Below are 13,564 nucleotides of genomic sequence, written 5' to 3'. Positions count from 1 at the left end.
CTCCCGACCGGGCACGTGGGCGCAGCTGGGCCTGAGCAGGTGCGGGCGCCGCGGGGAGTGGGCACAGGTGGGTCCGAGCGAGCGAGCGCGGGGCGAGCGCGGGGCGTGGGGCCGACGCGGGGGCCAGGGCGGGCCGCGCGGGTGAATGCCAAAGGGGCGGGGCGCGCAGGTGGGCAGAGCGGGCGGGCGGGCGGGGCCCAGCAGGTGCGCGCGGCTCCTCTGGGGCCCGGGCGCCCGGTGCGCGCCGGCTGGGCGGGGGCGGGGCGTCCGGCCCGGGGCGGGGCGCGCGCTCCCAGGGGACCGGCCCGCGGCCACCGCCCCCTCCGGCCCCGCCCCCCACCCCGGCGGGCGGGCATCGGCCCCGAGGCGCGCGGCTGGCACCAGAGGCCGCCCGCGCTGCGCCCCGACGCCCGCCTTCGCCGCCGCTCCCGGCCTGGCCATGGCCGCGGCGTCCTCCCCGCCGCGGGCCGAGAGGAAGCGCTGGGGCTGGGGCCGCCTGCCGGGCGCGCGGAGGGGCAGCGCGGGCCCCGCCAAGAAGTCGCCGTTCGCGCTGGAGCTGGCGGAGGACCGGCCGGGGGCCGGCGCGCTCTACGCGCCCGCAGCGCCGCCCGCCGACCCGGGCGCGCGGCTGCCCGTGAGCCTGGACCCGCGCGTCTCCATCTACAGCGCGCGCCGCCCGCTGCTGGCGCGCACGCACGTCCAGGGCCGCGTCTACAACTTCCTCGAGCGCCCCACGGGCTGGAAGTGCTTCGTCTACCACTTCGCCGTGTGAGTGTCGCCGGCCCGGCCGCGGGGGGCGGGGGGCACCTGTGCCCGGCGCGGTGCGCGCCACCTGCAGCCGCCCGGCGCCCAGCTGCGCGCCGGGAGCGCGCCGGGGCTGGAAGGGTTAACGGGGAAAACGGAAACCACGCGGGCCCGGCCCTTGAAGTTGGGGACGGTTGGGTCTGACCCCGCGAGGGCACCTCTGGCTGAGGGGGGAAGGTCCCCACCCGCCCTGCCCAGGCATGGGGGGGGGCAGCTGGGGAGGGGTGCCCAGCCCAGCAGCTGGCTCCAGTCCTCCTGGAGGGACGTCCAGGTGTTAATCATTCTGGGAAGGCACTGTGCCAGGCGAGCGCGCCCTTGGGTGCAGGGGAGAGAATTCCCCGGGGCCTGCCAGCCTCTGATCTGTGAGCCTCCCTGGGTTGTCCCCGGGCTGATCTTGGGCTGCATGGGGTGGCCTCCTCCTGGTTTCCCTCCGTCACTGCCTCCCCTGGCCTGGGTCTGGGGGAGACCTGGCTGGGGGCTGTCCAACGTCCCTCAACCCAGGAGCCCTCAGGAAGGGAGAGCCCGAGCTCCCGCCCCAGCATCCCAGACCTTCCCCGTCCAGGCAGGCCCTGCGGGGTGGTCTCTGGGCCAGCGGGCAAGGCTGCCCTGCAGCGGGGTGGCCCCGGTGGTGCTCCCTGAGGGTCAGCGTGGCGGTGGGGAGTGTTCACACCCGGTCACGCTCATGAAAACCTGGGCTGAAGCAGAGGACACCCAAGGGGGCACGTGGAGGGGAGGGACCGGGCCTGCAGTTCCAGCCGTCAGTTGGAGGAAGCCACACGGGGGAAAGCGGGGAGCCCCGTCGGCAGCACCTGGCCCCTGCTGTTACCAGGTGGCTCCCGTTCCCGGAGCGGCATGCCTGCGTGGGGCAGGGCAGGGCGCTGCAGCTGCTCGGGCAGAGGGGCACCCACCCTCCTTGCTGCCTGCCCGGAGCCTGCCCTGCGCTGTGGCCCCTGTCTTGGCGGCCCAGCCAGCTGCCCCTTGGTGTGCTGCCAGCCTCTGATCTGTGAGGCTCCCTCGGTTGTCCCCAGGCTGATCTTGGGCTGCACGGGGTGGCCTCCTCCTGGTTTCCCACCGTCACTGCTCAGGCCTGGGTCTGGGAGAGACCTGGCTGGGGGCTGTCCAGAGCCCTGTTTTCTCCCAGGGGGGCCCAGGGGTGCAGCGGGAGCCGGTCCGCTTGGAGCGCCATCTGGGCCGGGTGAGGCCGGTGGGTCCGGCAGCCTAGGCCTCTCACCTCGAGTGCAAATGGTACTAAGGTGGCCGCCCTGCGTGGGGAGAGGAGCAGGCCTTCCGTGGCCGGAGGGGCAGAAAACAGTGTCCCCAAAGGCATGGGTGGGGGCCCCGTCTCTGAGCCCCTTCCTCACCCCAGCACCCCGGCGTCAGGGGGCCGGCCCATGGGAGGTGGCTCTGCCCCAGGAGGCGGCAGCAGTGACTGGTCTCGGGATGTTCTCGTGCAGTGACCTCAAGGGACCTCACCGAGTCCAGTGCCGCTCTGCAGACACCCAGCCAGCGCCAGGCTTGGGGGTGTCACTGTGCTTACAGGGTCCTTCCCAGCCTCACCTGCTGGACCCCAAACTCCCTGAGAGGCCGTGGGTGGGGTCCTGGAACGGACCCTGCCCAGCCGCCTCTCCGTGCTTTGGCCCTTGGCGCCAGCTCCCAGCAGAGGCGGGCGGTGTGGGCAGAGGGCTGCTGGGCAGTGCTGCAGGCCCCACCCGGAGGGCCCCAGGGTGAGGGGCTGCCACACTCCCCACTGGTTCTCAGGCCCGTGGGCGTGCGGGGCCCAGGCTGCGGCCGCGGGCGTGCGGAGGAAGAGGGCTCGCCGCGCCCCAGAGGAAGTCCCTGCTCACACTTATGTTTTCTTCCTGATTCCGATTGTTCAGCTCTCGGAAGTTTGCTCAGCAGACTCTGCCCCAGGCCGGCCTCCCAGGAGCTGGCGGGCAGGGTGGCTTCCCTGTGGGGGGAGCAGGAAAGGGATGCCCTTGAGGTGCCTGTGTGACCCGGGGGCCAGTGACTCTGCTCCCCGAGCCCTGTCCTCTAAGAGGTGGCCCTGGGGAAGGCACGCTTGCGGAGGTCCCCGTGTAGGGTGGCCCTGCAGGTGGATCCCGGCCAGGCAGGCGCCCCTCACCCCCAGTGTCTCCAGGAGGTCACCAGGGCCCCGGACACTCCGAGGGGAGCTGGCCTTGGAGCTGGGGTTGCAGGGGTGGCCTGGGGCTGAGCCCCGTGATGGGGTGGGTGGCAGTCTCTGGGGCCCTGGTGTCTCTCTGAGCAGCGCCCAAGCTAGTAGCAGGGGGAGAGCTCTGTCCTTGGAGAGGACTTGTCACCCGGGGCCTGGTTTGGTCACCAGGTGAGGACAAGCCTGGTCTCCGGTGCGCGTGGGGATTGAGGTGGGAGCTGCAGTCTGGGCGGCCCTGCGGGCTGGGCAGGCTCTCCAGGGAAGCAGCCAGGATATCCTGTCCCCTGCGTGTCCCCTCCTCGTCGGGGAACCCCTGCCCCGTGCTGGGTGTGCCTGGCGAGCCCTGCCCTGTCTGCTGGGGTCAGGGAGCAGGACGCTGCTGCCCCGGCCACGGCCTTCCTGCCTCCTGACCCCTTTCGAGGCACTTTGTGTCCCCACCATGTGACAGTTCCCACCCCAGTTGAGGGCACCGGGGTACTGGCAGCCCCGCGGATGGGCCTGGCCAGGGGTGGGCAGTGGGTGGGGTCCGGTAGGGGAGATGCCCAGCCTGGAACGGGAGCCAGGGTTCCCACAGCGGCCTGTCCTGGCGGCTGGGCTGCCCCCTCCCCGTGGAGGGCAGAGTCGAGGCTGCCCCAGGGCTCCCCCCCCCGTGTTGCTGAGGGGTTTCCAGTCACAGGAGCCCCGAGGAACCCCTTCCCCCCCCGCCCTTCCCCTCCTCTGCCCCTCCCCAGCTCTGCAGGACGACAGGTGCAGCTTCTCTTCCCAGCTACCCCCATCCCTCCTCCCCACGCAGCTGGACTGGGCCCCGGCACCACAGTGGTGGCTGAGCCTTGGCACGGCCCCTCCTCTGTGACTCAGTTTCCTCCTACGGTGCACCCCCCCCCCCCGCCCGCCTGGAGGTCAGCATCCACTGTGGTGAGGAGACACTGCAGCCGAGGAGAGGGATTTGCCGGAGGGTCCCGATGCGCGGACAGGGCCAGGCTCTCCACCTCGGCCCCTTGCCACCTGCGCCCGCCCTCCTGCCACTGCCCTTCCCAAGAACTTTCCGGTGGCTCCGGCGGCACCTTCATGGTGGCGTTAATCATTGACGGCGCTGGGAGCGGGCCCTGGCGGTTGGTTGGGCTGAGCCTGGCCGCCTTTCCTAGGGTGAAGGCCAGTAGACAGGCCACGTGTCCCCACCTTTCTCCACTGTCCCCCTGAGATGTCCTCCTGCTTCGCGGCCCCAGTTCCTGATGAAACTGAGAATCCCTTCTGGAGCGTCCCCCTGTGTCACCTCCTCTGGCGCCTGGTCCCCGGTCTCACCCCTGGCTGTTCAGAGACCCCTCCCTGACCACCACCCAGCCCCACGCTCTGGCCGCACCACCGTCCCTATGTCCAGCGCCGCCTCAAAGCCTGGCCTTAGTTGGAGGACTGCAGGCATCCCTCATGTGTGGCCACCAGCTGGGGAGGGGGAGGGTGGGCCCTGGTGGGACCTCGAGGCCGTAGCTGGTGGGGGAGGAGAGGGGAAAGCCCAGGGCGTGGGAGAACCTGCGCAGCGGCGGGCGGGCCTCCAGCGTGCGCTCAGGTCTGGGGTCTGGAGGCCGCGGGACGTGGGGCTGGCCGGGCCCTGAGCTCTCTGAGTCACATCTCCTCGGTGGCAGGCTCCGGGTGCCACTGGCACCACCGGGCAGGGCTGCTCGGGGGGGAGAGAACGTTCACCTGTGTCCAGTGCTGACTCAGCGGCTCTCCCTGGGCCCAGTGCCCATGGCCTTTGCCTGCACCTGCGGGGGCACCAAGGGCGCTGGAGGGACAGGAGGGGCCCCTCTGCACTGGCCGTCCCCACGCGCCGGGACCGTCACACACCCAAGGCCTCGGCAATGTGTCCCGGGGCTGGAGAGCTCGGGGGATTTGCTCTGGGCACACAGACGTGGGCGCCTCAGGGGCTGTGAGTGCCGATGGGAAGTCCTGCCTGTGAGCAGGGGGGGCTGGGACAGGGATGCCGGGGGGCCGAGGGACGGGCCACTTAGTGTGCTGGGGGTGCTGGCGCGTGGACTCGCGGGGGGTGTGCACAGGTCCCCTCTGTCTGAGTTGAACTGTGCCCCTCAAAGACGTATGTCGGGCCCTGGCGGGCGTGGCTCAGCTGGTTGGGGTGCCGTCCCGCACACGGGAAGGTCGAGGGTTAGGTTCCCGGGCGGGGCGCCTACGGGAGGTAACGGGAGGTAACGGGAGGTAACGGGAGGTAACCGATCAATGCGTCTCTCCCTTTCCTTGTCTCCAAAAACCCATGAACATGTCCTCCGGTGAGGATTGAAAAAAAGCATGTTGGGGTCGTGCCCCTGCTCACCCCAGGATTCTGGGCCTGCCCTGCTCCCCTTCTCTGCTTGGTGACTCGCGGGGGGGGGGGAACTGAGGCCCAGCCACTGGGCTTGTGCGGCACCAGGAAAGCTGCCCCACGCCAGCCGGAAGCTCTTGCGATGCTCTTAAGCCTTCACGCGAGGGGAGGCCGTGCTCCTGGCGGTCCCCGGTGCGCGCCCGCCCGTGGGTCCCCTCGAGGGCCCCAGCCCCAGTGCTCAGAGGCTCCCTCTGCCGCCTCAGGAAGCACCCGACAGCCGCCCGCTCCTGGCCCCCCGGCTCGCTTGCCTGGCACCTGTGGCAGCCCTGGGCACCCTCCAGGTCGCCCCCCCGCGGGGTCAGGGGCTGTGGGCGTCTCCAGGAGGCCCGGCCCTGCTTCCTCTTCACACCATGCTCGGGGGCAACTAAAGGGCCTCGGGGTGGCAGCTTCTCACGTTTTCCCGCTGAAGTTGCTGCTGAGCCCCACGGAAAGATCTAGAGAGAACCAGAAAACAGGAACCAAGCCAGGCCGACCAGACAGAGAGCCGCACCCTGCCACCCACTCCCTCAGCCCGGAACATGCTCTGTGGGGCACCCCAGTCGCACTGGGACCCCCAGCCCAGCCCAGCCCCGCCTGGGCCTGGAGCCGCCTCCCTCACCTCCGGCTGATCACAGCCAACCCAGCTCTCAGAGGGACCGGAACCTGAGCCGGGGGACAAGCCTGTCCTTCCCAGAGGTGCCCCAGCCGGCGGAGGGGAGCGGCCGGCGAGCCCCGAGCGGCCCAGGAGAACCGCAGGCGGTGCCCGAGCTGCCCGGGGAACCACGTGCTTTGGATATTGGATCCTGGTGGGGTTTGTGGTTGGTTTTCTGTTCCATTGTGTCCCCAGCTGGTCTCTTGTAAAAGCCACATCCGCGCTCTTGGCTGGGATGTCTCCAAATATTATAAAACGTAAAGCTGGGGCGATTAAAACAGCGAGGGCCTGGCCCAGGGACAGGCCGATACGCGACGGACTCAATGGCGTATGACCGTTCAGTCAGAAATACAGGCAGCATCTCAAAACGACAAGGACAGGACAGGCTTGTACCGTGTGACGCCCAGGCATCGGATGCCCGCGAGGAAGGCGGCCGGGCTACACCCCCTCCTCGCACTGGAAACCTCTCGAGGAGCAGACCCCAGGCCACAGGCGGCTCAGAACCCGAGCAAGGCGGGGGCGGGGGCTTCTCCGTGACCCAGCAGCCAGGGACACGAGCAGATACGCACAGAGGCTCCTCGACTGAGGACGGGTTATGTCCCGATAGCACCAGGTGGTGTTTGAGTGCGGGGCGGGCCGCACCTTTTTCAGGGCTGTGTAGTAGTCCCAGCGCAGTGCGCGCGGCCAGCCCCCGTTGGTGGGCACTTGGGCCTCCGCGCTCGGCCCCGGTAGGCGCAGCTGCACACGGCTCCGCAGAGGTGAGGGCCGTGGCTGCCGTGGGGCACGAGAAGGTCCTGTACCCCTTGCCCAGCGCGGACTGGGTGCCCCTGAAGGGTGGGTGGGTGGGTGGCCAGGAGGACAGATGGAGAGATGCATGGATGGGCTGGGGTGGATGGACAGGTGGGATGATAGATAGACAGTCGGAGGGATGGACAGGTGGGCGGATGTAGGCAGGTAGGTGGATGGACGGAGCGATAGACAGATGTACGGAGCATTGGACGGCTGCACACGATTCCCAGGGCCCCTGGGCACCCTGGTTGCTGTCCCCGGTCCTCAGAAGAGGGCTCTGGAGCGGGTCTGTCGACGGCTGTGTCTCTGGCCGGTCTGCCCCCAGTGTGGTTGGACTGGGTCGCTGCCCCACGGTCTGTCCTGCGACAGAGTTTCACTGTGTGTCCTGGGCCCACACAGCAGGTGGCACCATCCTCAGTCCAAGGAGGAGACCCAGCCCCACCGTCTTTCTGGAGGGCATGGGAGCCGTCGGGCCGGATTCCGGATACGTGGTGGTGCGGGTGGACCGCTGAGCTGTCCCCCAGGCCACGGTGTCCCTGTGCCCGGGGTGGATGGGCCTCCGGACCCGAGCGTGGATGGCGGCGGGGTCAGCGCTGGGGCCTCGGTCTCTGGCATAGATTCGCACTTGCCGCCTTCCTCTCCCTGCTCCTGTCCTGAAGCTCGCTGCTTCCCGGCTCCCAGACGAGGCCTCAGTTTCCAGAACGCGCCGACGCGGGTGGCGCGGCAGGAACTGTGTGAAGCACCCGCCTGGTCGGGGTGGCCGCCCTCTGGCCCCACGAGAGGCCGGTTCCCGAGCGGTGGGCCGGCGCTCACGCACCCGAGGTCTTCTGTACGCTTCCCGCTCGCCTCCTGGGAGCCCGGGCGCGGGCGGTGAAAGGGACGCGCCCTGCTCTTGGGGGCCATGACCCGGGGTGGGCGCTCCTTGGTGGCCGCGCCTGAGAATCAGGCAGCTTGGGGAAGCCGGGCCAAGGGCGAGGGTGCTGGTGGGGATCGGCAGGGGACAGACAGATGGATGGACAGAGGCACGGATGGCCGTTTGCAGGGCCGGGACGCAGACCCACCCAGCTGGCCAGCAGAGCTGCTGGGGCTCAGCAGGGCCCTGCTGCCAGGCCAGGGGTCCAGTTTCTTCTGAGGCACCCAGCAGCCACGGAGGGTCTTAGGAGCAGGGTCCTGACCCGGTTTGAGCGTCTTGAGCTGCTGGGGGGGGGGGCAAGGGGCAGTGGGGGGGGGGGCAGAGGCAGGGACCTTTTGCAGACATGGGGCGCGGGGCGGGTTCCAGGTGCCCGGTCTGTGTGTGATCAGTGGAGACTCCCGACGTGCGGCTCTGCCCCGGCTGTCCCGACCTACTGTGCGCCCTTGGGAGACCAGCTGGCCTCCCTGTGTCTCTTGCAAGGCCCATTCCTACCTCGTTGGAGGTTGGGGGTACACCTGGAGATGGGGACGTGGGGGCTCTGGAGGCCCCCGCGGCCCAGGGCGTGGAGGCTGCTTTCTGCCCCCGAGTCTGTCCCCGGGAACGGAGGCTGCCCAAGGTCCCTGCGTGAGCTCCGAGGAGGTGAGGCACCTCCCGGGCAGCGGGCAGCGGGCAGCGCTGGAATGTTCTGGCCGCCCTTGGCACGGGGGATGGGCAGGGCTGGGGGCCTGCGGCTGGCTGGCCCCCAGGGCAGGCCCCGCCTCCGCTCTCTTATCAAGGCCTCTGCTGCCAAGCTCCTGCCACCTCAAAGTCACACTGCCCCAGGGCGTCCAGGGGCCTTTCTGCCTCTTCCAGACGGGTTGGGGTGGCGGTCATTTGGGGGCTCTCACTCGAGGGGCTCCAAGAGGGGCAGAGCCGAGACCCACACCTGGGTTTGAAGGACTTGAGGCTCTGAGCAGCAGCCCCCTCGCTTCCTGGGGCCCCACTTTCGGCAGGTCCGCTCTGGCCTGCGTTTTGGCCCCAGTGTGAGCGTGGCTGCGAGGGAGCGCCACTGTCCGGCATCATCAAGCCGGGTCCCTCTGCTGCTTGTCCCAAAGTCCCCCGGGGTCCTGACCCGATCAGTCTTGCGCTGTCCATTCTTGACACGGCCCCGGTCCTGGGCCACTTTGGATAAACCAAACCCAGAGCCCAGCAAGTCCCCCCCAACGCCTTAACTCCCCCCGTGATGGATTTGGGGAGCAATTCCTGGGAGCCGAGGCCGGGGTCCCCTGGGTGTGGGTTCTGGGTGGTAGTTTTTAAACTTTTGCTTAGTCTGAATTTTCTGCGCTGAAAATGTTGGTTGTTTAAAAATAAGATGGTTGTTTTTATAAACATAAGTGACGAGACAACCCCAAGGTCATGCCCCCCACCCTGGGGTGTTGTCCAGCCTTCATTCCCGGGACAGATTGTCCCGAGGGGGGTGAGCACAATATGTGGCCGGGAGGGTAACTTGTCTCCAGACTGGGCCTGGGTGGGCCTGGGTGGGCCTGGGTCACCCCCGAGGAAGGAAGCACATCCCTGGGACCACGACATGGGGCTCACCGCGGGACTATGGCCCTCACCTGTGTGACCGGCCTGGGAGCCTGGTGGCCATCCAGGTGGGAGGCCCTGGCCCTCCCTGCGGCTGTTGGGGCAACACAGCAGAGGTGGCCCTCTGCCCAGCACGCGGCCTCGGACCTCTGACCGCTGCATGGCCGGGCCCGCCAGGGGTCTGACCGGAGGGAATCACATCCCCCGGGCCAAGGCCCCGAGGAGAAGGACACTCGCGCAGCATCCCAGGCTGGTGGGTGGCAGGCTGGCACTGGCCCCCGCACAGGACTGTCCTGTGCTCCCTGACTTGCTCTGCGCCGCTCCACCCTGTGCCACCCCCTCGCTCTGGTCCTGCTCACACCGTGGGCACTGGGCGTCCATGTCCTGAGGCAGTGGGCTGGGGCCTGCTGGGTGCTGGGTGGTTGCTCAGGGCTACTTTGCCTGCCGATGGCCAGGGCGGGCTCCCTTCCGGACTCAGCAGGGCTTCTCCTTCTGTCCCCGTGTCCCCAGGGCGGCTTGATCTGAGCCCCAGGGTCGCTGTCTGGGAGAGCCTGAGGCCCCAGCTGCCTGGGGTGGGCGGGTGGGGCAGAGGGTCGGGAGGAATGGGCAGGTGGGCTCCCCGCTCCGCCTGTCGCCGCTGGGCTCCTCGGGGAGCTTCCTGGCGGGAGGCGCATGGGAGAGGGGTGAGAGGGGTTGGCCTCGGGCTCCCCGTGGCCTCCGGGTGGACCGACGGGCGAGACCAACATGCACCTTGGCTGGACTTGCCCTGCAGCCCAGTGCCCACTGCACGGATGGGAACAGTGTGCCCTGAGCCCGCACAGCCCCAGGGGGAACGTCCCCGCTGCTCCCACGGTGTCTCCTGAGAGCCAAGGAGGTCACCGCCAGCCCGGCCGGTGGTGGGGGCAGCGGAGCCTCACCGGGTGGTTCTGGATTCGGACAGTTCCCGGTGGCACCTGCCTGGCTTGTCACCTGACCTGTCTTTCCCCTCAGCGTCACCTGCCCCAGGGTAGGGGCCTGCCGCGGGGCCTGGGCGTGAGGGCAGGCCCTCCGGCCCTGGCCAGGAGCAGCCAGCCACAGGTGGCCCAGGTGACTCAGGAGAGCACCTGGCTGCTCCGGAGGCCTTGCTGCCCACGACGTGCCGTCCACCAGGCTGGGCGGCCACCTCCTAGTCGCAGACACTCGAATGCTCTCCGGCTTCCCTGCCTTCCTGTAGCTGGGGAACCGAGCCCTGGGGGCTGAGTTCATACCCCTGTTTGGGAGCAAGTACTGGAGGGTCGAGGGGTTACCACCCGGCCGGTGGGAGCCCTGAGCCAGCCCAGCCTGTCACTGCGGGTGCCCTCCTGGTGCCCTGGGGACTATGCTTGAAGGATGGCCCAGGCCATAGCTGGCCGAGGGACTGGCCTGTCCCCAGGCTCCCAGGTTCTTCGTGGCCCAGGGCGTTGGTGCCTTCCGGTGGTGGTGGGGCACAGGGAAGGCCGTGGTGCTAATGAAGGACCAGAGGAGCTGAGGCTGCCTGGGAGCTCTGGGCCTGGGGACAGCTGACCGCGGCTGTGTGATCCTAGCACCCGGCTCAGGGTCCAGGGACAGCCAGGTCAGAGCCCTGGGACTTGCTGAGAGGACTCCATGGTCCTGGGTTGATGGCAGTGTGTTCTGTGGGCCCCTGCTGAGGCCACCCTCCTGGGCCTCGAGCCTGCCCCGCCCGCCTGGGCCCCACTCTTAGTGCCAGTTCTGGGCCTACAGGTCTGTGTGATTTGGGTCCCAACTCCCCGAGGCCTTGCCTTGCAGGCGTGCCATCCACTCACCTGGGGGGCTGGCCTGTACTCCAGGAGTGCCCAGCAGGCCAGGGCGGCCCCGTGGACCTGCCCCGATGCCCTGGCCCTTTGTACTCACACCAGCCTCGACACCACGGCCTGCCTGGGCCTCTCCCACCGGCCTGCCAGGTCGGGGCCACCTCCCAGGGGCCCACTGAGCTCCAGTTCTGATGCCCGCAAGTCCCGAGGGTCCGAGCATCCCGGCTGCCTGTTCTGGGCGGGCACTGTCCCTGCCCTGCTCCCTGTGAGCGCACCTGTGGGCCTCACACACCCTCCCAAGGGCCTTCCCAGGCCACTGGGGGCCTGTGGGTGCTGCAGGCCACTCAGGGCTGCGGGAGCCCGAGGGGGACTCCCAGAGGAGTTGGGAGTGAATGGGGTACTCCAGCCGGGAAGGAGGTGACCTGAGGTGAGAGGGACCAAGCTGGCTGGAGAGCTGGGCAGGGCTGGGCTCCCCTGGGTGGGGCAGGGTGCCTCTGCAGGGGGGCGGTGGCTCCTTGGTGTCCAGCGGGAGGTGGGTGCCTGAGGAGGTCAGGACTGGCTTTGTCTGCTCCATCCCCCCCCCAGCTGCACCCTCTTCTCTGGGTCAGCGGGGGTGGGGTGGGCGACGGGTGTTCCCCTGGCCTGACCGTGCTCTCACGGGGGCTGTGGTGTGGCCTGGAGGGTCAGCTGAGGAGCCGGGGAAGCAGATAAGCCTCAGGAAGTGGCCGTGGACACGGAGCGCCTGGGGCCACGCAGACTGCGCGGGGGCCGCGGGGGGAAGGCTGACCTTGGAACTGAGGGGTAGAGCCCGAGGGTGCTGCTGCTGGGCCTCACCCTTCCGAGTGCCGTGGACCCTTCTCAGAAGAGCTCTCATGGGCACAGCTTTCCCGGGCGTCACCGACACGCACCAGCATCACGTGCTCAAGCGGGACGGTGTGCGGCCTCCCCGCATGCGTGTCCTCTGTTCCCCCGTGAGCCCCCCTTCCCGCCCGGCCCCACCTGCAGGCCAGCACCCCGCTGCTTTGCCTCCCTGGGTTGGTTTGCATTTTGCTGAATTCTCTAGAAGATCCGTGCGGCGAGCACTCTCGGGCCTGCTGCTCCGAGCTGGGCTCAGCCCCTGCGCAGCTGCGTCCGTGGCGTCCGCCTCCCCGGCTGCACCTGGCGCTTCGTTCCCGCGTCCAGGCCCCTGTGGGTGGACAGCTGGGCTGTTCCCAGGGTGGGGCTGTCACAGAAAACTGCCAGGAGCACCGGGGACAGTCCCTGTGGACCCGGCTTCGCTTCCTCCGGGGGATCTGGGGGATGAGGAGCCGGGGGGGCAGCGGGGCACCCATGGGAGTGGGTTTGGCCTCTGAGCTGTGCCCAGCCCCTGGTTGGTGGTCATTTTGTCATCTGGCCCCTGGGGGTGCGGGGGCCTCAAGGGGGACTTGTCTGCAGCTCCCAAGTGTTCACCCGCCGCCCGGGTCCGCCGGGCGGTGTCCGTTCAGATCTGCCGTCTGCCGGGAAAACCAGGCCGTTCGCTTTCTTGCGAGTGAATCCCGGGAGCTCTGGGAGGTTCCCGCAGGCTGGGCGCCTTCTCCCGTTTCCAGAGGGAGAGGCTCAGCTTCCCCGACATCGGATGTGTCCTCTTGCTCTTCCAGGGCCGTGCTTTGGCGAATGTCTGAGGCCCTCTGCCTGGCCCGGGGGCGCGAGGCTCTTCCGCGTCTTCCTGTAGAAGTTGAGTCGCTTTGGCTTTTCCTTTAGGCCCAGGGGGGCTGGGAGTTCACCTCTGTGTCAGGCCTGAGCCCGTGGTCGCCGCACATCCCGCTCTGTGTGCTGGAGGGACTGTCCCCCCTCCTGTCCCCCCTCCTGTCCCCTCTGGTGCCCCCACCCAGGGTCCCAGGCGCTGGGCCCTGGTTCTGCGGCCTCTGCTGTGAACAAGCCCCGACTCCGCCTGTCCACCTGCTGGACCCACAGCCCGTCTCCCTCCACACGCTGTGGGTCACGCCCTTGGGGGACCCTGCAGCCCCAGGGGCCCCAGTGCTGGATTCATGGCTCTGGTTCTGTGTGTGTGTGTACACGTGTGTGTACATGTGTGTACACGTGTGTCCTTTCCTCACATGGACAGAGCAGGAACAGACCAGAGAGCCCAAGGCTGGCCTGTGCATCTCGGGGTGAGGCGCCTGCACCCAGAGAGGGGAAGTTGGGGGTAGGGCTCGGGGTCCCGGCCTCTGTCCCTGCCGGAGCCTGGCAGAGGCTGGGAGGGGAGGGCGTCACACTGGGTCTGGTTGCCCTGAGATGTGAGCGTGTGGGTGGGGGCGGGCAGGCAGGGGGTGGCTCTGGTGGTGACTTGGGGATCCTGCCTGCCACATGACCTTGGATAGGTCCCTGCCCCTGACCAGGCCCCTTCCTTGTCTGGGGGTGCTAGGGGGACCATATCCCCTCCCCTCCCGCTTGTTTGAGGGGTAAATGAAATAGCCTGTGAGCGGCAGGTGCCACCTCGCCCCCAGGACACTGGGAGGACACCGTTACCTTCTGGGGCCTCCACCATGTG

General features: G+C 68.8%; 1 protein-coding gene across 2 annotated transcripts in view; it reads left to right on the top strand.

The window, feature by feature from the left end:
- Positions 1–439: 439 nt before the first annotated feature.
- The window catches only part of KCNQ1 (potassium voltage-gated channel subfamily Q member 1), a gene marked incomplete at its 5' end in the record, with an annotated part of 258,881 nt that continues 245,756 nt past the window's right edge, over positions 440–13,564 (top strand). For both annotated transcript variants that reach the window (XM_081154358.1, XM_081154359.1), the window contains one exon: positions 440–768. In XM_081154358.1, the coding sequence (XP_081010484.1) occupies positions 440–768 (329 nt within the window). The remainder of the gene's footprint in view (positions 769–13,564) is intronic.

Source organism: Miniopterus schreibersii, assembly GCF_964146895.1.
Source record: "Miniopterus schreibersii genome assembly, chromosome: 12".
NCBI lineage: Eukaryota > Metazoa > Chordata > Mammalia > Chiroptera > Miniopteridae > Miniopterus > Miniopterus schreibersii.
The sequence above is the reverse complement of the archived record's forward strand: the minus strand, read 5'-3'. Positions and strand labels throughout refer to the sequence as shown.